The 23,519-nt window shown below is 35.1% G+C and overlaps 1 protein-coding gene across 1 annotated transcript in view; it reads right to left on the reverse strand.

Moving 5' to 3' along the window:
- GLCCI1 (glucocorticoid induced 1) overlaps nt 1-23,519 on the reverse strand; it is a 140,205-nt gene that overhangs the window by 81,512 nt on the left and 35,174 nt on the right. The window contains 1 exon segment of the mRNA XM_017893875.1: nt 18,697-18,848. Within this exon segment, the coding sequence (XP_017749364.1) occupies nt 18,697-18,848 (152 nt within the window).

Here is a 23,519-nt window from a genome sequence, read left to right on the forward strand (position 1 = left end):
TATATATATATATATATATGAAATTTTATCTCTACTTCCTAATCTCAAGCAACTGAAACATATTTCAAATTCTTAGCACATACCGGTTAGATAACTATACTGAAATCCTTTAAATGCTAAGAGTTTCGTGACCCTGTGAAATGTTTAAAATATTCTGCCATATTCTGAATTATATATGCTCAAAGATGTCTCTGAGTCATCTTACTTAAAACATTTGATATCTTCACATCAAAACATTAATAACTTAATTATAAAATTCAAAGGGAATTGTAAAGATATGTGTATTGGTGTTTTAAAGAGAATAGCCAAACTAAATATGAAATGGTATTTCCACTAAATTTGATAGAGGTAAAATGAATGAAAGTATCTCAAAAACAGTAGTATTAAGAATGACCTATATTCAAATATTTAGCTAGAGGGCTGACTGTACTACTTTTCTGTTCTTGGGGAAGAGTAAGTATTAGTATCTTTTTTGAAAATATCAGGCATCTTTACATAAAAAACAAAGTTACTATAAAGGTGAAAAAGATTTAAAATAGTAAAATATAAGCTAAATAAACAGAATATAAACTAAAATAATACATCTTCTAAAAAACCTGAACTGTATGTCAGAAAACATAATCATTTTTATCTAAAATATGATTTTCAGTTATTTAGCCATTAATATATACCTCAAATGCAAGACAAACCACTAAATCCCAAATAATGCCATACAGTGGTTAAGACCATTTAATAGTTGTATTAAAAAATTAAACAATAGGCTGGGCACGGTGGCTCACGCCTGTAATCCCAGCATTTGGGAGGCCAAGGCGGGTGGATCACCTGAGGTCAGGAGTTTGAGACCAGCCTGACCAACATGGTGAAACCCCATCTCTAAAAAATTAGTTGGGCCTTGTGGCAGGCGCCTATAATCTCAGCTACTTGGGAGGCTGAGACAGGAGAATCACTTGAACCCGGGAGGCAGAGGCTGCAGTGAGCCAAGATGACACCATTGCACTCCAGCCCAGGCGACGAGAGTGAAACTCTGTCTCAAAAAAAAAAAAAAAAAAAAAAAAAAAATTAAACAATATTAAAATATCATCTTTTAATATATGAGAAGACTCTCGTGTAACGTAAATTAGAAAGGATTAAAAACCACTACTTAAAGGGCAATGATTGTCACAGTAAATATATACAGCTTTAAAATTATTTTCATTACATACTTTTCATTACATGCTGAAAAGGTATCATTTATATTAAGGCCATACTTGTGACTACATAATATATAAGTTCTTATGAAGAAGTCATCAGTTCTGTTTTATACAGTTCAAAGTGCTTGTGGAAAACTTTTAAAATAATCACCACATCTTAAAAGTGATGATATTCAAAAAAAACCACTAACAAACGAATGCTAGCTGAATAAATACAAAAATAAACTGCTTGGGCAGTTCACAAGTAAAATGAAGCTGTTAAGTCAATTGACAGAGTAAAATATTTTATTCAATCAGCAAGTCCATGGATAAGAGGTATCAATATATTAAATAAGTTGCTTATAAAACACTTACTTATTAGAATTTCCTGTTCCGTCCTAGATGACCTACTCTGAAAATAATTCAGCCTCCAAATAATTGTATCCTTAATAATAAATTTATTCCAAAAGGATTCAATTGTTTAGTCACTTTTATTTTGATAATTTATATAACTTAATGTTTTACCTGTCTACCAACTGAGCATTACTCTTATCAAAATGAAAAGATTAAGGATCATAATCTTTATAACTCAAAGTACATTCACAGAAAGTGAGTCAAGTTTTTAGCATTTTCCATAATTATTCAAAATCAACATTTATAATGTGAATTATGTTCATTTTGTACAGCTGTTTTTTCAATGGACATTTACATATACTGTATCTCCAACTTACAGATACATTAATAGCCACAAAAATTCTGCAACTGCTTCAATACTGGCAAGCATGCCAATGGCAAAAGGAACTAAATCTGAGTTCTCTTATCTCACAGATTATCTTCTTTCTTCCTATTATACTTTTCTTAAAAATGAATGTGAAAACCTATTCAATTATTTCAGAGTGTATTATTATTTACACAAAAGAATTACTTACAAAAGAAGTTAGTAGTATATGTACATTTATGTGCACATAACAATGTTTTGGTCAATGATGGATGGCATACATAACAGTGGTCCCAAAAAATTATAATGAAGCTGAAAAATTCCTATTACCTAGTGATGTCTTGATGATCCTCATCTTGTGTGGGCCTAGGCTAATGTGTATATTTGTCTAAGCTTTTAAAAAAAAGTCTAAAAGCAAAACAAAACAAAACAAAAAAGTTAATAAAAGCTTATAGAGTAAGAATAGTTTGGTACGGTTGTACAATATGTTTGTGTTTTACGCTAAGCGTTATTATGAAAAGATCAAAAGCTAAAAAAATTAAGTTTATGAAGTAAAAATGTTATGGTAAGCTAAGGTTAACATTATTGAAGGAAGAAAAATATTTGTTATAAACTTAGTGTAACCCAAATGTGCAGTGCTTAGAAAGTCTACAGTAGTTCATGGTAATAGCCTAAGCCTTCACATTCACTCACGACTCATTGACCCAATCAGAGCAGGTTCCAGTCCTGCAAACTCCATTCCATGGTATATGCCCTATACAGGTATACCATCTTCTACTTTTATATGTTATATTTTTACTGTACCTTTTCTATGTTTAGATATACAAATACCACTATGTAACAAATGCCTACAGTCTGCAGTACAGTCACATGCTGTACAGTTTTGTAGGCCAGGAGCAATGGGCTATGCTGCATAGCCTGTGTGTAGTAGGCTACACCATCTAGGTTTGTGTAAGTACACCCTATGATGTTCGCACAGCGATGAATGCCTAATGATGGCTTTCTCAGAACATATTTCCTTCTTTAAGTGAAAATGACTATAGTTTTTAAAAGAGAAAAATGACTGAAAGAGTTCTCTCAATCATGTGACTATAGAATGCATATAATTTAAGTATAGTCATCAGAGTCTTCTTTCCAAAATATCCCCAAAGTAGTTTTAATTTCATCAATTTAAACGTATGAAAATATTCTATTCTACAAATATATTCTATAGATTGCATTGTCTAATACAACAGCTACTAGCCACATGTGCCTATTTAGATTTAAATTAATGAGGACTTAAAAAAACTAAAGTTCCTTAGTCACACTTAGCACATTTTAAAAGCTCAATAACCATCTGTGGCTACTGGCTGTCATATAGGACAACACAGATATGGAACATTTCCAATACTGAAGAAAGTTCAATTGGAGAGTAGTGTTCTATACACTAACCACCGATTTTTAATGAGTTATTTTAGCCAAAACAAAACCAAAAGATGGCTACCAAAATCAAATCTATTTAAAGCTGATGGTTAAGAAGTCACAGAAGGTGAACTAACTTGAATCCAATTTATTAAACCTGCGTATTTGAGAAATGTTTTACCATTTCAATCAGGAAAATAACACAAAGTAGCAAAAGTTCTTTCCTTTCATATCACTAAGCAGCCCCTTCCAACTGGTCTGTTATCCTGTCTGTTAATCTAGACTAGAATTTTTTAAATAGTGCTACATATAACCATGCCCTTGGTGTTAACAAGAGTAGACAAAAAGGGTACCACAGTCAAATAAATTTAGGAAAAATTGTAATATCATACCATCATTTAAAAGAAATGAAACTTCTGTACACTTGAACAATGCAGAACTAAAACCTATCTGTAAGACTGTTAACAAAAAAGGTAGTTAAAAAAAAAAAAAAAAAAAAAGGCCTCTATGTGAAAAGGATACCTATAGGTAGAAGGGGTCCTTTTTTATTCTCACTCCCTGGAAGTCACCAAAGTCCAGAACATGAAATTTCTTTCCAAACTCTAGGGCCATCCTCCCTTCCAACCTGTGTGAGAACCATTTTTTCTCTAAGTAAAATACAAAGAGAACAATCCCACTGCACAGGACTAAGGAGGCTTCAAACTGAATACCATTAGAAAAATTATTTTTGGTAGATCAACCAAGAAGCTTAAATACTGGGTGCTTTTGTTATATGTATCTTTATTCACTAACTAGCAAGGGCCAATATGCTTTTTAGTTTTATCAACTTCAAACCAGCTCAAACTAACTCCTAGCAAAAAACATTCTTTGTCAACATGCAAAAAGTCTAAAGCTTTAAAAAAAAAAAAAATCCTAAACAAAACATCAAAATTCGTCTTATCTTGTGTAATGTTAAAAATAGTATTTTTATGTGGTATCACTGGTCTTAACTTTATTGTAGTTTATATCGATTCAGAAATAGAGTACTGACTGCTAAATTATTTTATAGTTACTTATAGACATGATAAACTCTAGCTAGAACTGAATGGATTAGCTGAAAAATCAATGATACTTAAATTAGAATAATTACGACCACAGACTATCTTAAATTAAAAACATTTGATAGTAATGACAACCTCCATTATTTCAAATATTTGTTTTTGTTTACAACAATTTGTTTCTCTTTTGACTAATAAAAAACTTTTAACTTCTTTTAAAACTTTTTTTAAAATATTATTTTGAAAAGTCTATCCTGATGAAGTATTACAAAGCAGCACAAAAGACTGTGGTTCTAGTATAATTATCCTTTGCCTTTCTGGGAACAGTGGTAACCAGATATAGTAAATAGCTGCTTTGGTTAGCAAAGAGTGTAGAAAAAGGCAGAATTCAGCTCAAGCAAAACACTGTGAAAGTTAAGACTGCATTTTATTTTATGTAAAGTTAGAGGTTTTGTTTAAGCTTTAGGAACTGAGTAATAGCAGCAGTTATATATTCAAATTTTTTTTATCAAGCTCCGACTCTATGCTAAGTTTTGTGCTCATTATGTTAGACCAGTTTCAAAGTGCAGTCCCCAGATGAGGAGCAGCATCATCACATGTTAGAAAAGCAAATTATCAGGCTCATCCTCAGACTACTAGATTTGGAACTCTTAGATAAGGCCCAGAAATATACTTCTTACTTTTTAAGCAAGCTTTTCAGATGATTCTGATGGATTCTAAAGTTTGAAAACCAGCGTTAGACTAAAAAATTGAAAGCAGTAAGATACGGATTCTGCACTCAAGATGTCATGTTAACCATATACCCACTCATTTTTCTTGCTAGCTTTGAACATGTTATTGTTTCAAAATCTCTTACATCTGACAGCAAATCAGCAACACAGGTGATTACTACATACCACCAAAAATATTTTTCACACCATTCTAAAAAACACCCCCTAAAGTCATAAAAACTAATAGTGCTAAGATGATGACATGAATATCACCAATAGGATAACTAAGTAATGGAGGAGGGAGTGGTTTTCATAAGAATGTAAATACACTCTCCTGCACCTGAACCTATAGATTTGAAGCACCATTTCATATTTGTAAGACAGCAAACACACAATAACTACTCCTGACTGAATGAATCCTGACCTACCAGGGATTGTTTATTGAATTTTAGAGCCGTCACATGCTCTGGGGTCATTTGTATCATTTCTATGCCATTTCCTACCAGTCCAGACTTAATGTTCATAATTGTATAATCAATAGTTGATACTAGTAATAATGACTTTTCCTGTCCACTTAATTCAATATTATTATATTTAAACCTGGTAACAGTAAAATACTATCTATTCTAATCAAAGGCAACTAATATGTATCAGTGTCTATTATGTCATAGATACTGTGCTAGAAGCTTAACATGGATTATTTCATATAATCCTCATTGCAACAGGCTATGTTAATAATAATAGTTGTCCCCCAAAAGCTGTTAGAATTCTAATAGCATGGAAAAGTTTTCCCTTGGTTTATACTGGTTCCTAACAATATGGTATCTCCCATATCAATCATTCACTTATTCATTCATTTATACAAAATAATATACCTTGAGAGGCATACTGCTTTCTCATACCATACCATAAACTATGACCTAATTTTAAACTATGATAACTCTATGATCTTAACTTTTTTTTTTTGAGATGGAGTCTCACTCTGTCACCCAGGCTGGAATGCAGTGGCGCGATCTCGACTCACTGCAAGCTCCGCCTTCCGGGTTCACGCCATTCTTCTGCCTCAGCCTCCCGAATAGCTGCGACTACATGAGCCTGCCACCACATCAGGCTAATTTTTTTTTCTTGTATTTTTCGTAGAGACAGGGTTTCACCATGTTAGCCAGGATGGTCTTGATCTCCTGACCTCGTGATCTGCCCGCGTCAGCCTCCCAAAGTGCTGGGATTAGAGGCATGAGCCACCGCATCTAGCCAATCTTAATTGTTAAGGCATAATGTCTCTAACATAAAAATGTCTTTCTCAGTAAATTTTGTTTAATAATATCACACGAATTTTTCATAGAAAATTGATACAAGTTATAACAGGTTGAGAACCAACGTATAGGTCAATGTACAGAACCAACACAGGTCAGAGGACCAGAGTAAAAGTGTTAGTCCTAATAAATACAACCTATTTCACAATTTTACCTAGAGGGGCAAAGGCATAAGAAAGCAAAGAAGAAAAACAGGTTAATTTTGTTTCCAGCTAAATGTTTCTTATAAAGAGAAGAAAACTGAGTATTGGGGTAATGGGGGTATGGGAAAGGCCTTTCATGATATACTTTCTACTTTTGAAACAAATGAACACATAACCTATTAATTTTAATAAGTACAATTTTGACTTTGGTGATTTTAGAGATGATTTGAAACTAATGAATAAAATGTTAAATATTTTAGTTATGGGTTAAAATCTTTCATCAATATAGCTGAGTATATCCCTTTAGCAACCAAACAAATTACTCCCCAAACCAGGAACATAACTAATTTGGTGTGAACTATTCAACTCTAGGATTCTACAATCCTCTGTCTCATAATTAGATGATGGCTGAGAGAAAAAGTAAAGGTGATCTCAACAGCTGTCAGCTCCACAAAAATAATTTAGACCCCTAGAATGCAATCTAAAGGGCAAAAACAGTTAAATCTTCAGGCTTGCTTCCATTTCATGAAGAAGTCCCCCAGCCCCTAAAATGTTTCAGCAACTGCTGTTTCTTAAATACATTTCAACAGCAAGCCCTTGACAAGGGCACAGGAAACTCAGACAGCTGTATAAAGTGTGACTTTTGGTCAGGAAATGAATTTCTGATCAGAGAGAAAAAACAAAGTTTTTTTTTTTTTTTTTATCAGTAAGTATTTGAGGTACATCACCTATTCCTTTGACTAAAGTCCTCTCCAACCAAGCTCCTTTCAGGTATGGAGGAAAAGGCTAGGTACTTTAAATATGACATCAACAGAAAAGAATATATATGTTTTAGTTCAGAGTTAGTTAATTTTATTGAATGTTGCCTAAAGCCAAATGCTAAGTACTTAGTCTGGATCTGTTTCTTACAAACAAATAAAAACAAATAGATTTCTAGGGAAAGATGCTGGCACAGAGGCAGGATCATAAAACTCCATACACTGAAGTCTTATGAGATTAAGAGAAACTGCTTTATGTGCTTTTGGCATGTCTCATGTTTCACAGTTTAACTTTTAAATATTAATTTAAAACAATAAAATATCAAATATAATAACGACATCACCTGGAGAAAGGGAAGTACCAGTATACATAATTTTATTTAAGATTTAACCACCTCATCTCTCACCCCTCAAAGAATACAAGTTTTGAAATCTCTCCCTGATACCAACCAAGAGACCAAGCGCCGTGGAAGAAATTAAGAAAATTTTCTAAAGTGCTACAATCCAAAAACATACTAGGCTAGTAAGTTACTTAGGTAAAATCCTTTCAGATCCAAGTGACAGATAATTCAGATGATATTTATACTGTGTTATGCTAGAGCACAGAGGAAGGAAATCTTGCAAAACCTTTTTATGAAGCAAGTGTGAAAACACTCTAAGGCTCATAAAAAAAAAAGTAAGAACTCATTGCTGAATAAAAAACAAATATAAAATTAACAAACATATTCACTGATGAAATGGCATTTTCCACATAAAGAATTATTCCTGATTAAAACAAGAAAAACCATTAGTAAAATAAGCATGCATACTTATGTATAAAAAGCACACATGCCTCACAACAAATGTCAGTATATCTTGTCCAGTGAGTAAACTAGATACATTGCCATTAGAGTCAAGAAAGAGGCCAAGGCAGCCGGGTGCGGTGGCTCACACCTGTAATCTCAGCACTTTGGGAGGCCGAGATGGGTGGATCACCTGAGGTCAGGAATTTGAGACCAGCCTGACCAACATGGTGAAACCCTGTCTCTACTAAAAAATTAAAAAATTAGCTGGGCATGGTGGCGGGCACCTGTAATTCCAGCTACTCAGGAGGCTGAGGCAGGAGAATCACTTGAACCCAGAAGGTGGAGGCTGCAGTGAGCCAAGATAATGCCATTGCACTCCAGCCTGGGCAACAGAGCAAGACTCCGTCCCCCCCAAAAAAAAGAGTCAAGGCATTCAGTACCATAACTGTTAGTTTACCTGGTTCTGGGAGTGGTAACAAATTCAACTCCAAAAGAGGATGCATAGCAAAAAATAAATAACAAAAAGGATGTAGAATTACTATTTGGATGATCGTATACCTGAAAAACCAAAGAAAATTACCTAAAAAATTACTAGAAACAAGAAAAGTCAAGTTGAAGATGTCCCGTACATAAATTAGATATTAAATATCCTAATTACAACAGCAACCAAAGAAGACAAAATATTTAGATATAAGTTTAACAAGAAATGTGTTGTTCCAATAATTAGCTATAAAATATTCTGAAAGGCAAACATAACACTTGAATGAATAAGAAGATATACCCCTTTCTTGGATAAGATTCAATATGGTAATAAATTCCCCTGAATTCATATTTAATTGTAATATAAAACATTTTGAGGAATTTGACAAATTACAAAATTGAGAAAAATATGCAAGACTAGCCACACAATTAAAATGAATTACTAAGCAATACAATTAAAATAATTCAGTATTTAAAAAGATATTAATGGTATATACTATAGCATAGAGATCCAAATAAGAATGGAAACTTATGATATAACAATGGTATCTCAAATCAGCAGGGAAAAGATAAACTCTTGAAAAATAAATAAAGCTGGATATCACCTCATGCCTTCCATCAAAATAAACTCCAGAAATATCAAAGAAACAAATATTTTAAAAGAAACATAAAACTATTAAAAGAAAATATAGTTTAAATGAAATTTCTTTTTTTTTTTGAGACGGAGTCTCGCTCTGTCGCCCAGGCTGGAGTGCAGTGGCCGGATCTCAGCTCACTGCAAGCTCCGCCTCCTGGGTTTACGCCATTCTCCTGCCTCAGCCTCCCGAGTAGCTGAGACTACAAGCGCCTGCCACCTCGCCCGGCTAGTTTTTTGTATTTTTTAGTAGACACGGGGTTTCACCGTGTTAGCCAGGATGGTCTCGATCTCCTGACCTCGTGATCCGCCCGTCTCGGCCTCCCAAAGTGCTGGGATTACAGGCTTGAGCCACCGCGCCTGGCCCAAATGAAATTTCTTAACTGATAGTGGAAAAAATCTTTCCCAATTATGGTGTAACGCAAAGGGCCACAAGGTACAGACCACTGTAATCAACACAGCAGCCAGAAAAAAACCCTCACATATACGGTCAATTAATTGATTTTTGACAAGGGTGTCAAGGCCATTCAAAGGGAAAAGGACAGCCTTTTCAACAAGTGGTGCTGCGAGAACCGGATATTCACATCCAAAAGGACAAAGTTGGACTCTTACCTTATACAAAAATGGACTCAAATGGATTAAAGACCTAAACTTAAAGGCTAAAATTCTTAGAAGAAAGGAAGAAGAAAGCTTCCTGACACTGGATTTGGCAATGGTTTCTTGAATATGCCAACAAAAGTACAGGCAACAAATGGAAAAATAGAGAAACTGGACTTTATCAAAATTTAAAACTAGTACACTATCAAAAGAATAAAAAGGAAACTGGCTGGGCGTGGTGGCTCACACCTGTAATCCCAGTACTTTGGGAGGTTGAGGCGGGTGGATCACGAGGTCAGGAGATCAAGACCATCCTGGCTAACACAGTGAAACCCCGTCTCTACTACAAAATACAAAAAATTAGCCAAGCGTGGTGGTGGGTGCCTGTAGTCTCAGCTACTAGGGAGGCTGAGGCAGGAGAATGGCATGAACCCGGGAGGTGGAGCTTGCAGTGAGCCAAGATTGCACCACTGCACTCCAGCATGGGCAACAGAGCGAGACTCCATCTCAAAAAAATAAATAAATAAATAAAAAGGCAACTCACAGAATGGGAGAAAATATTTGCAAACCATGTATCTGATAAGAGATTGGTATCCAGTATATATAAAGAACTCCTAAGACTCAACAACAAAAAACCCAATTCAAAAATGGACAAAGGACTTGAATAGACATTTCTCCAAAAAAGAAATATAGATTGCCAAAAAGCAGATGAAGTGATGCTCAGCATCATTAATCATTTAGGAAACACAAATCAAAAATCACAGTAAGATACCAGGTGTCAATTATTTTTTAAAAAGGGAAAAAAGAAAATAACTATTGGCAAAGATGCAGAAAAACTGGACCCTTGGTTGGGCGTGGTGACTCACGCCTGTAATCTCAGCACTTTGGGAGGCCGAGGTGGGCAGATCACAAGGTCAGGAGATCGAGACCATCCTGGCTAACACAGTGAAACCCCGTCTCTACTAAAAGTACAAAAAATCAGCCAGGCGTGGCAGTGTGCGCCTGTGGTCCCAGCTGCTGGGGAGGCTGAGGCAGGAGAATGGTGTGAACCCGGGAGGCAGAGCTTGCAATGCGCCGAGATCATGCCACTGCATTCCAGCCTGGGCAAAACAGCGAGACTCCGTCTCCAAAAAACAAAAACAAAAACAAAACAAAAAACTGGGACCCCTGTGTGTTGCTGACGGGAGTATAAAATAGTATAGCCATAGTGGAAAACAGTATGTCAGTTCATCAAAAATTTAAACACAGAATTACCCTATGATCTAGCAGTTCTAGTTCTGGAGATATATATATATATATATGAACGGAAAGCAGAGACTCAAAAAGATATCCATACACTAATATTGCTAGCAGTAGTATTCACAACTGTCAAAAAGCAGAAACAACCTAAATGCCCACAGATGAATGGATAAAGAAAATGTGGTATGTATTTCTAAAGGAGTATCACTCTGCCTTAAAAAGGAAGGAAATTTTGACACATGGCTACATGAAATCATTATACTAAGTAAAATAAACCAGACAAAAAAGGAAAATACTGTATGATTTTTCTCATATGAGGTTCCTAGAGTATATTCACAGAGACAGAAAGTAGAATGATGGCTACCAGAGGCTGGGGTGTGGTGGGGAGGATGGAGAGCTAGTATTTAATAAATACAGAGCTTCAGTTGGAAAAAGTGAAAAAGTATTACACATGCATGGTGGTAATGGTTGTACAATAATGTGAATGCACTTAATGCCATGGAACTGTACATTTAAAAAAATGGTTAATTCATTTTCATTCATGGTAAATTTCTTTTTTTCTTTTACTTTCTTTTTTTTTTTTTTTGTTGGGGGGAGACAGAGTCTCGCTCTGTTGCCCAGGCTGGAGTGTAGTGACGTGATCTTGGCTCACTGCAACCTCTGCCTCCCGGGTTCAAGCGATTCTCTTGCCTCAGCCTCCTGGGTAGCTGGGATTACAGGCACAGGCCACCATGCCTGGCTAGCATGTTATATATATTTTACCACAACTTAAATAATAGAAAAAAAAATGAAGTAGGGATTTACATTTTATAAAGAGAGACGCCCATGATCCATCAAATGGAAAAAGCAACTCAGTAACATGGTATAAAGTATGATTCCATCTCTATGTGTATATGTTTAAACAATATATTTCTATAGTACAGAAAATTTCTCAAAATATGTACCCCCCAAAAAACACCTGTTAATAATACTTTAAGTAGTAGGTCTAGGGAGTTAGTGACTACTATTCATGTCCTTCTATATTACATGGATTATTTTACCATCAGAAAGCATTATTTTTAAAACAAAATTAGACAAAACCCAAAAATACATAACCTGAAATATTTATTTCTTTTAATTTAGCTGAATTAAAAACATTCTGGGATAATTATAGAATGTCTATAAATGTATCACTAAGCATCCCTGCAAGAACTGAGAAGCACAGAGATTTTATAAGATATTATGATAGGATGTTGACCTTGGCAGGGAGCATATTCCTAAAGTGGAAATTCTATGTTGACGCAAGTAACTTTTTTCTTTTACAAGTTACATATAAAAAGCATTAAATCCATCATTTTATTAAAATATAAATCGAATCAGAAGCATTTTAAATCCTCATTTAAAAAGAAGAAGAAGACAGTGGTGGTTTCTCCTCTTAAGACTGAATACATTCACTTGTAGAAAGCTTGTTAATGAAAATCAACTCTGTAGATTAACACCATCATGTCTTCTAGTTTAATGGACATTTCAAGAGAGGTGACATTTTGAGGCTGAGGTAGCCTGTTTCCAGGGGCTGTTTTGGATGGACTACTCATACAAAGAAAATCGCATCTAATTGTATCAGAAAAAGTTTTAAGGTCCATAAAACTCAAAGAAAGGTATAACAGGAAAATAAACTATTAAGATACAATTTTTTTAAAGTTTAAATAAGATTAAGAAAACAACTTAATTAAGCAAATGGCAAAACTCTAAGAAAAAAACACTTCTAGCGCTCACTTTTTTCATTCTATTTTGATACTGATTTTATGCCCACAATGAATCTTTTGAAAAGCTTTTAATTAAGAAAATAACATACTATGCTCTGAAAGGCCTACAAAAATTTCTTTAAAGGGGTTATACATTGCATAGTAGTCAGTAAAGACTAGATTATAGGATAGTAACCACACAATCACCAAATCCAAATGACTTAAAACAGCAAATGTTAATTTATTGCTCATACTACATGTATGGATCATTAAGAAGGTTATGCTTGTCACTGTCAGTGACCCAGATGGACAGAGTAGGAGAGAACAGTTACTTCCCCATCAGAGAGAATGTACCAGTTCTTTAAAGCTTCTTCCCAAATCAAGTCTCATGGCCACACTTAACTTCAAGTGGGCAGAGAAGTAGAATCCTACCATGTGCCCAGGAGAGAGAATGCCAATATCTATGAACAGCTCTAATCACTACTATACCTGGGAAGTTGTAGGAAATACCTCTGATTATTGCTGTATATGTTATTTTTATCACTTGGCCACTTTACAAAGAATATATATTACTTTCACGTTTAAAAACACACTCAAACACAGAATTTAAAATTTGTCCAGATACTATACCTAAACTATGGGGTGAAGACTGAAGAACAATTACTTTCTTATTACAGTAACCTTAATTGCAAGTTCAATTTTAAGAGTTGGTAATACATTTTTTGTTTTAAAAAGGTTGTATCTGCAAGGCTACAGTAATAAAGTATTAAATTTCACAAATGGATTTTAGTTTTTCTTTCTACAAGGCTAAACAGATGACTCTAAATAACTGGCAGTGATCCATTTCTTCAGAGGTCTTAAAAATGTAAAGCTGTATCTTTTAATCCTTAGAATAAATGTGTGAATGTGCACATCGGGTATTAGTAACTTCAATTTACAGGAAAGAAAGCTTAAGACTGGGTCACAAAGCAGTTAAGTCGGTGGGCCATGAATTTTTTATTTAGCATTTTACTAATAAAAATTTCAAACAGAACAGTTAAAAAAAAAAAAAAACTGTTCAGTGAAGGCCTATAAAGCCAATACTCAGCTTCTCCAAATAACATTTTGCTCTATTTGCTCCACTAGGTATCTATCTAGGTATCCACCCATCAATTGATCTTATTTTTTATTCATTTCAAAGTTGCAGACGGCAGTATACTTCATCTCTAAACATCTGAGTTCAGTATTTGTTTTCTGTTCATATTCTGTATTTTTAAAGTTATACAGCAAAATGCACAAGTGTACACTTGGGTAAGTTCCGATAAATGAATTCATCAACATAACTCAAACTTCTATTAAGACATATAACAACTGGACAGGCATGGTGGTTCCGGCCTGTAATCTCACCACTCTGGGAGGCCAAGGCTAGTGGATCACTTGAGGCCAAGAGTTCAAGACCAGCCTCTACTGGCGAAACTCCACCTCTACTAAAAATACAAACATTAGCTGGGCGTGGTAGCGGGGGCCTGTTGTCCCAGCTACTTCCCAGCTACTTGGGAGGCTGAGACCTGAGAATTGCTTGAATCTGAGAGGCAGAGGTTGAAGTGAGCCGAGATCACACCACTGCACTCCAACCTGGACAACAGAACAAGACCCTGTCTCAAAAAAAAAAAAAAAAAAAGATATACAACATTTAACTTACAGAAATAGAGAGTAGAATAGTGGTTACCAGAGGCTAGGGGTCCTTGGGAGATGCTGGGCAAAGGACACAAAATTTCAGTTATGAGAAACAGCTTCAAGCGATCTACTGTGTATCTTGATGACTACAGTGAAATATATTGTATATTTGAAAATTGCTGAGAGTAGATTTTAAGTGTTCTCACCACACATAAAAAAATGCATATGTTAAATAGACTGATATAATCATTTCAAATGTGTGTGCCTATCAAAGCATCGTGTTGTACACCACTAATACATAATTTTTACTTAATTAAAATTAACTAATTTTTAAATAAAATTAACATTTCCATAATCCCAGAAAGTTCCCTCACTGGGCCTTGATTTGAATACATGATCTGCTTCCAAAGTCTACAATCTTTTCACAACACTATGCTACTTCTTTTTAATATATAAACATACTAAACATATTAAATTTTTTATGTCAAGCTCTCAATAATTAAGGGAGCTGAAACATAGAAATATAAAAGGAAGAACACCCTGGAGACACCCTCCACTAAGGCCAAACAACCCAGGTGTTTAATGTCTGTAGCAAGTTGAGTATACCACGTTCCTTCCATCAATGTCCACTACATAATTCCACTACATAAATAAAACTACTTCTTTCCACCCTAAGAGTTCAACAGTTAATCCAGGAGGAACGGATGACGCCATAAAAAGTCTCATATGTTCATCTCTTGTATCTCCAATTAAACTAACAGATGGTTAAGGCAAGACCATTTCTTATGCTTGTGAGGCAAGAAGTAGGTTAGTGGTTAGTAGTTGCCATAAAAGGCAACAGACAGCTGAAGAAAAAAAAGGAAACACTTTAGAATCAGCCAGGTCTGGGTTCACTGTCCTCACACTTAATATGTACTACGTACATATTACATAACGATTATGTACATCGATGTATATATTATGTAACGATATAATATATAATATGTATGTTACATTGTTTACGACGTTACGTAATATGTACATCGATGTATATATTATGTAACGATGTAATATATATGTATGTTACATCGTTACATAATATGTACATGGTACATATTAATGTACAGCTATGTAATGATGTATAAATTACTTAACTTCTCTAAGCCTCGGGTTCCTTATCTGTAAAATGAGTCCTATATTTTACCTTCTTTTCAATGTCAAGCTTCTCAAATAAATGACCTACATCCAGATAGATGCAAGCCAGACAAGCCCTTATCCTGGACCTCAAAATTTAGGGGAAATTGCTCTAGCCTTCTAGCAGCCATGCCCCTTCCCATGGGATAAGAGACTTTGGGAGCAAAAAGCATGGACATTACGAGCCCATCCTGGCTGTAAACTGTACTCCAGGTAATCTAAAACCAGGAACTTCCTGACCAAACAGCAGTAGGCCTGGCTTCTAAGGTCTGCAGACCTGTTCCCTGGTTCTTGCTTGAGGATGGCACTTGAATGTGAGGACTGGTGGGTCCAAGTATATGTGTAAAGCCAGCTTAAAATACAGAATAGATTGTAGGGTAGGAAGAGAATGGGACTTAGGCTCAGACGAGGTGGGCCCAGTGGGCCTGGCCCATGTGGACATATACTGGCACGTAACTCTGAAGAATCTGAGAATTCTTAGTTTAAACCTCATCTTCCAGGTCCATATGAAGATTGTCATTGGTGGGGGGGAGGACAAAGTATATTTTACTCAATAATTTGTTAATTTAACCTACATACATATAGTATATTGGCCTTTATATTTGCTGCAGACCCTGCAAATGTTACAAGTGGGCATGTCTACATATACTACTCACAACTTAAATGTGTATATAGTGTTTGCCAAATTTGCCTTCAATAGTATCATACTTAATCACATAGTAATATCATAGGTTAGGTTTTATTAACCCCACTGCACAGATAAAAAAACAGACTTGTGTAAGAAACATATCCAGTGTTATTTTCTTCTATCTCCACATCACTCTCTTAACTCCCAAATATCTGGGTCTCCTACTCTACCATTATCTCCAATACTGCACTCTCCAAGACAATGTGCCTCTGATCCCCAAATCTGGTCCTTAATCACCATGATCTCTCTTTAGCATCTGATACTGTCAACAATTTTTCCTTTCTTAGAATAGCTTTCTCTCTGATTTCTAAGGCTTCACTATTCCAGTTTTTCACTTAGCTTTTCGATCTTTCTCTGGCTTATCTTCTTTTTCAGAGTTTTTGTGAAGAGCGAATAAGACAATGTTTCTGGGTGGGGCGCGGTGGCGCATGCCTGTAATCTCAGCACTTTGGGAGGCTAAGACGGGTGGGTCACCTGAGGTCAGGAGTTTGAGACCAGCTTGACTAACATGGTGAAACTCTGTCTCTACTAAATACAAAAACTTAGCTGGGCATGGTGGCGGGCACCTGTAATCCCAGCTACTTGGGAAGCTGAGGTAGGAGAATCGCTTGAACCTGGGAGGCAGAGGGTGCAGTGAGCCGAGATCATGATAGGCATGATCCAGCCTGGGCAACAAGAGTGAAACTCTGTCTCAAAAAAAAAAAAAAAAGCAAGATGTTTCCCTCTGGACACTGTCAGCACATAGCTACATTTCATATGTTGGTTTTTTTGTGAGTGTTTTTGGTAATCTAAAAACAATAGCTACCATTTTTTAGTGCAATGTTACAGCACTAGGTACATATATACATAACATACATATGTATGTATGTATTATCCTATAATCCTATTTTAATAAAAATGGAGCTCATATTGGTTAATAGATTAGCCTGTGTTAGAAATCTGACTCCAACACTTTCTAGCGTTATACTCCCAGATAAATCATTTAAGTTCCCTGAGTGACTGCTTTTCCATCTGTGTAATGTTGCAATGGTCTTGTGAGAATTAAATGAAACAAGTTATAAAACAAACAGTATACCACACATAGTTAATAAATATTAACTACCTCCTCCTCTTGCTGCTTTCAGATGAATACATTAGTTTTGTTGTGTGTGCGTGTACCTTTCCAAAAACTAAGTCCTCTATCACTTGACCTTCTTCCTTCATACTCTATAACTACATTTTTAAAATTTTCTTTTTTTAATTATTTTTAAATTTTATTTTCTATACCTACATTTTATCATATTTGTGAATCTAACTCCTCTGGAAGGATGGTTCTGAATTAATTATCTGTGTCCAGATCTCTAATTGTCCAAGCCCACACCTCTAAGTTTTGCTAGTTATTTCTATTTGGAAATTCCACTGCCTGCCATATTAAACTCATTGTCTTCCTCACTAAATGAAGAATGGAAAGCAAAAGAGTACAGCAGCATAAAATATTATAAGGACAGAATTGATGAGCTAGATGATAAAGAAGCAGCCAATTTCACAGCTTCAAGCTTGCCTGAGAAAGAAAATGACAAAAACTGAGAAGCAGAGTTCTATAGATCATGTCCAAAACGTTCTTTTTCCTCAGTCTTCAGACATGAAACTCTAATTATTCTACTTCCCTAACCTACAAAGCCCAAAATGTTCTTTCCTTTGAATGCCCTCACATTTACCTACTCCATTCATCTAACATCTAATTACATACTGTCTTCTTTTACCAATTTTTATAAATGTGTATCTTATCTACCTAACTGTGCTCCAGGTTTTTTTAAAGCCTATGACTAACTCTTATGTTTTTAGTATTCTTCTTTATGCCAATAAATGCTGATTGACTACAGTTATGAAGGTATGGTCAAGAACTCAGATAATCATGAATAAAGATGTTTTCAGATTTTTTCCTGACATGGAGGAAAAGCTTTTCAAATCAAAAGCTTGGAGATCCTTCCAAAAATAGGGAAAATGTGACAGTTAATTTATATTTCCCTCTGAAGGCTTTTAGTCTTGGTTTAAACAGAAAAAAATAAATTCTCCAACACAGATTTCATTAAGCATGTGTTACTACTTTATAAATTATTTTCAAGAATTGTGCAAACTCTTCTTTAAAAAATTATATTTTTCTAAAATGGTTACTAGTCATTTTAATTGCTATTGCAAAGCAATTCTTAAAATTAATGTCTATTAATTTTAGACATTAATAAATGTAAATATCTAAAACTATGTAATATAGACTGATGTGCTATTTAAGTGTTAAAGAATTTCAAAACTTCTAAAATCCAGATGACAAAAAACAATTCTTGCAAAGTTTATTTAAAACAATGGATTTTTCCTTTCTTCTTGGTTGGATTTATTTCAAATTTGGGAAAATTTGATTATATTACATTTTCTTTACTGTGATCAAAACAGAAGAAGTGCAGGGTAATAAACTGATTTTGATTTGCTTTTTTTACCTGAGTAGCTTTGTCTTTCATGCATGAAGGGTAGTGAACATGAGGATCCCGTGGCCACTGTCCTGTGAGGTAAGGTCCTGTTATTGTATCCAAAGAGGAGGTTCGCCTTATTGTACTAGAGGTTCGAACTTGCTGAGATTTTGCCCTGTCCGCTACAAAAAGTGAAGAAAAAAAAAAAGAGAAGTCATTAGTGAAGAAAATAAAATTTAAAGTTCTTTAACTTCATAGTTTGTAGAATGTCATCCTGTCAATTTTCCCCATTATATGTATATTTACACTAATAGCCCTGTTGTATGATCAGATGAAATGTATGAACCATGTCCCAAGGAAAATACATTCATGTCAAATCTTACATACATTTCCAGGGCTTCCACAGACCCTATGAAGCCTATCCATTTGATAAAAATCTGCATATCATCTCATTGCCATTATTTTAATTAAGACTCATTCATGTCTCACCTGAACTGCCAGTTTTCTAACTGCTATCCCTGTATCCATTTCAACTAAATTTTACAGTGTCATGCCCAAATAGAAAACATTTCCATGGTTAGTCATTGTCTTTAATTTAAAACCCGTATTATTTAGTATGACATAATAAGCTTTCACGATTTGTGTGCGATATACCTCAATGTTTAATATCTTGCTATTCCATAATCCCATGCTAAGCATCATATGAATGGCCTGTGTTTTTCCAAAGGTAAAATACACTCTTTCTGCCTCTGTACATTCTACTTCCTAAGCCTAGAACTCTCTTTCTTGTTTACTTGACAAATTCATTTATCTTCAAGACCAGCTCAGATGTCACACTGACTCTGTGAAAATTTCCCCAATGCCCTTTCCTCTCCCCTTCCAAGATATACTTGCCTGTCTCTGCTTTCATGGCATCCTAAGCCTGTTTCTCTCCCCCATCAGAGCATAAGTTTAAACCCTACAGACTAAATAGGAGTCAACATTCAGTATTCACTTAATAAATTTATTCACAGCTATATAAAAATAACATGTATAAATAACTTCATATTTTAATCCAACTTCCTCATTCACAGACGAAGAATTTGAGGCCTAGAGGAACACTGAACAAGAGATGCAAACAAGGGACAGAGGTAAAAAGAACCCAAAATCTCTAGACATTATACATAGTTCAATCAATCTGCCATAACTTCTCCTTCCCATAGGGGTATCACAAGTATCTCTGTTAAAAATTAATCACACTGAATACAGCATCTATAAGGAAACTATAGAGGATTTTCCATATATCCATCCTAAATAATTTACTACTAATGTGCATTCTATGATAGAATCCAGCATATTTACAGGTTCCCAAGGCTAAGAGTCTTTTCAGAGTTATATCTCACATCAAAAATGCCTTCCTTTTTACAGAGGGTGAAGAAACACTTATTATTGAATGCTGTCCTTTACCTTTCTGAAATCAGAATAATTAGTTTACCAGAAAAACAGAACAAAATGCATGTTATCACATTATGCAGATAATAGCTTAGAACTGCAGTTTTTATTTTTTCCTTTGACCCAAGAATTGTAAGAAAAGATCTGAAAATTACCAGAGTTCCTCTTTATCTGTATTACTTTAGCTCCAATTGTATTGTACTGAAGGCAGAGAATCCAGTGGAACCCATTTCTACTCTTTGGAATTACCTGAAATTTTCTCTGTGACCAAAAACATGGTAATTTCTTATAAACATTTCATACATCAAAGAGAAGGTATTTTGTTTTCAGAATATATAGTTCCTTGTCTTATATATCAATTGAATTAAATTACAGAATATAGGAATAATTATCAGTTTTATCTGTTACAGACTCAGAAGAGTATTCTAAAATCTTTAAACTACTATTGAGTTCTAAAAATTCTCTTTATTCTTTGCATGTTTTTGACCTTTATATTTTAGTTCTATATTATTTATCACATATAGATTCTTTTTTTTTCTTCTTTTATTATACTTTAAGTTTTAGGGTACATATGCACAATGTGCAGGTTTGTTACATAGGTATACATGTGCCATGTTGGTTTGCTGCACCCATTAACTCGTCATTTACATTGAGTATTTTTCCTAATGCTATCTCTCCCCCAGCTCCCCCAACCCTACGACAGGCCCCGGTGTGTGATGTTCCCCACTCTGTGTCCACGTGTTCTCATTGTTCAATTCCCACCTATGAGTGAGAACACACAGTGTTTTCTGTCCTTGTGATAGTTTGCTGAGAATGATGGTTTCCAGCTGCATCCATGTCCCTGCAAAGGACATGAACTCATCCTTTTTATGGCTGCATAGTATTCCATGGTGTATATGTGCCACATTTTCTTAATCCAGTCTATCATTGATGGACATTTGGGTTGGTTCCAAGTCTTTGCTGTTGTGAATAGTGCCACAGTAAACACACATGTGCATGTGTCTTTACAGTAGCATGATTTATAATCCTTTGGGTATACACCCAGTAATGGGATCGCTGGGTCAAATGATATTTCCAGCTCTAGACACTTGAGGAATTGCCACACTGTCTTCCACAATAGTTGAACTAGTTTACACTCCCACCAACAGTGTAAAAGCATTCCCGTTTCTCCACATCCTCTCCAGCATCTGTTGTTTCCTGACTTTTTAATGATTGCCATTCTAACTGGTGTGAGATGGTATCTCATTGTGGTTTTGATTTGCAGCCAGAAGAGAGTGGGGGCCAATATTCAACATTCTTAAAGAACTTTCAACCCAGAATTTCATATCCAGCCAAACAAAGCTTCATAAGTGAAGAAGAAATAAAATTCTTTACAGACAAGTAAATGCTGAGAGATGCTGTCACCACAAGGCCTGTCTTACAAGAGCTCCCGAAGGAGTCACTAAACATGGAAAGGAACAACCAGTACCAGCCACTGCAAAAACATGCCAAATTGTAAAGATCATCGATGCTAGGAAGAAACTGCATCAAATATCCATGTCAGGATCAAATTCACACATAACAATATTAACCTTAAATATAAATGGGCTAAATACCCCAATTAAAAGACACAGACTGGCAAATTGAATTAAGATTCAAGACCCATCAGTGTGCTGTATTCAGGAGACCCATCTCATGTGCAGAGAGACACACATAGGCTCAAAATAAAGGGATGGAGGAAGATCTACCAAGCAAACGGAAAGCGAAAAAAAAGCAGGGGTTGCAATCCTAGTCTCTGATAAAACAGATTTTAAACCAACAAAGATCAAAAGAGACAAAGAAGGCCATTACGTAATGGCAAAGGGTACATATAGATTATTGACATCAACATTACAGCTTATATGCATCACTATTATAATTTGTCCCATTAATTATTTTTTAAATTTTATCATACTGAATATTATGACCCCCTTCTGCTTTCTTTCTGTTAATTTGCATGGTATGCCATCCTTTCATTTACAAGTTCTTAAAAGATTTTTTTTATGTGTATCATAAAACAAAGTATGTTTTTATACTTTTGAAAAAAACATTGCAGCAAGCCTTCTGATTGTAAAAGGTGAGCTTATCCCACTTATATTTATTGTTATAACAAGTCTGGTTTAACTTGTCATGTAATTTTTTCCTATTTTGGAATGTTTCCTTGCTACTTGCTTTCTGTTTTATTGCTTGTTTCTTCTCCTTTTATCTTTACCTCCTCCCCATGTCATAGGTAACTTGGAAGACATATAAACTGTTTCTAGTTCTATTAACATGACTAGAAGTTATTTATATTAATTTTTTGAATATTTTTCCTGGTGATAAATACCTACTAATTTTAGCGACACTGGGAAACAGAAAAGTAACATCTCCCATTATCCAATTTATAATAATTTGTTTAAAATTTTAAAGTTTACTTTAAATTCCTTCCACCATGAAGAAACAAAAGACAACAAATTGTTGAGAGGCAAAGCCAACATTTATCAGTTGACCTCTAAATTTAAAAGGCCTATATAAAGGTCAGCTATAACCAGATAAGGAAACACCATTCTAAGTGAATAACTTGCGCCTCTACTTAAATTGCTCCAAACAATTTGAAAAGTTGTATGTAGTCCATTTAATTATTAAAACTCCTTTTAGTTTAGTAAATAAACAATAGGAACCATTTTTAATGGTTTTTTTGAGGGGGTGGTGTTAAATTTATTTTATTTATGTTTTCTATAGACGGTCTCGTTCTGTCACCCAAGGCTAGAAGACAGTGGCATGATCACAGTTCACTGCAGCCTCAAACTCCCAGACTTAAGTGATCCTCCTGCCTCAGTCTCTTGAGTAGCTGGGACCACAGGTGCGAATCACTACACCCAGCTAATTTTTTAAACTTATAGAGATGAGGTCTCACTATGTTAACGAGGCTGGTCTCAAACTCCTGGGCTCAATCGATCCTCCCACCTTGGCCTCCCAAAATGCTAGGAATACAGGTATAAGTCACCACTCCCAGCCTTGTTCTTTTTAGACACAGGGTATTGCTCTGTTGCCTGCCCAGGCTGGAGTGTACCAGTGTGATCATAGCTCACTGCAGCCTGGAACTCCTGGGCTCAAGCTCTACAGTAGTTAGGACTACAGGTGTGCACCACCACATCGGGCTAATTTTTAAATTTTTTGTGGGGATGGGGGTCTCGTTGTGTTGTTCAAGATGATTTCAAACTCCTGGCCTCAAGCAATCCTTTCCCCTTAGGCTCCCAAAGCACTGCGATTACAGGTATGAGTCACAATACTCAGCCCATTTTAATGTTTTATAATGAGTTAAATACATAAATAATCTATAAATGAGTCCCTTGGTCTGTATAATAATACTCTAATCTATATTTACTTTCAATTATTTACTCTATATTTCCTTAATTTTATTA

This window comes from Rhinopithecus bieti, unplaced genomic scaffold (assembly GCF_001698545.2).
Source record: "Rhinopithecus bieti isolate Rb0 unplaced genomic scaffold, ASM169854v2 scaffold_23881, whole genome shotgun sequence".
NCBI lineage: Eukaryota > Metazoa > Chordata > Mammalia > Primates > Cercopithecidae > Rhinopithecus > Rhinopithecus bieti.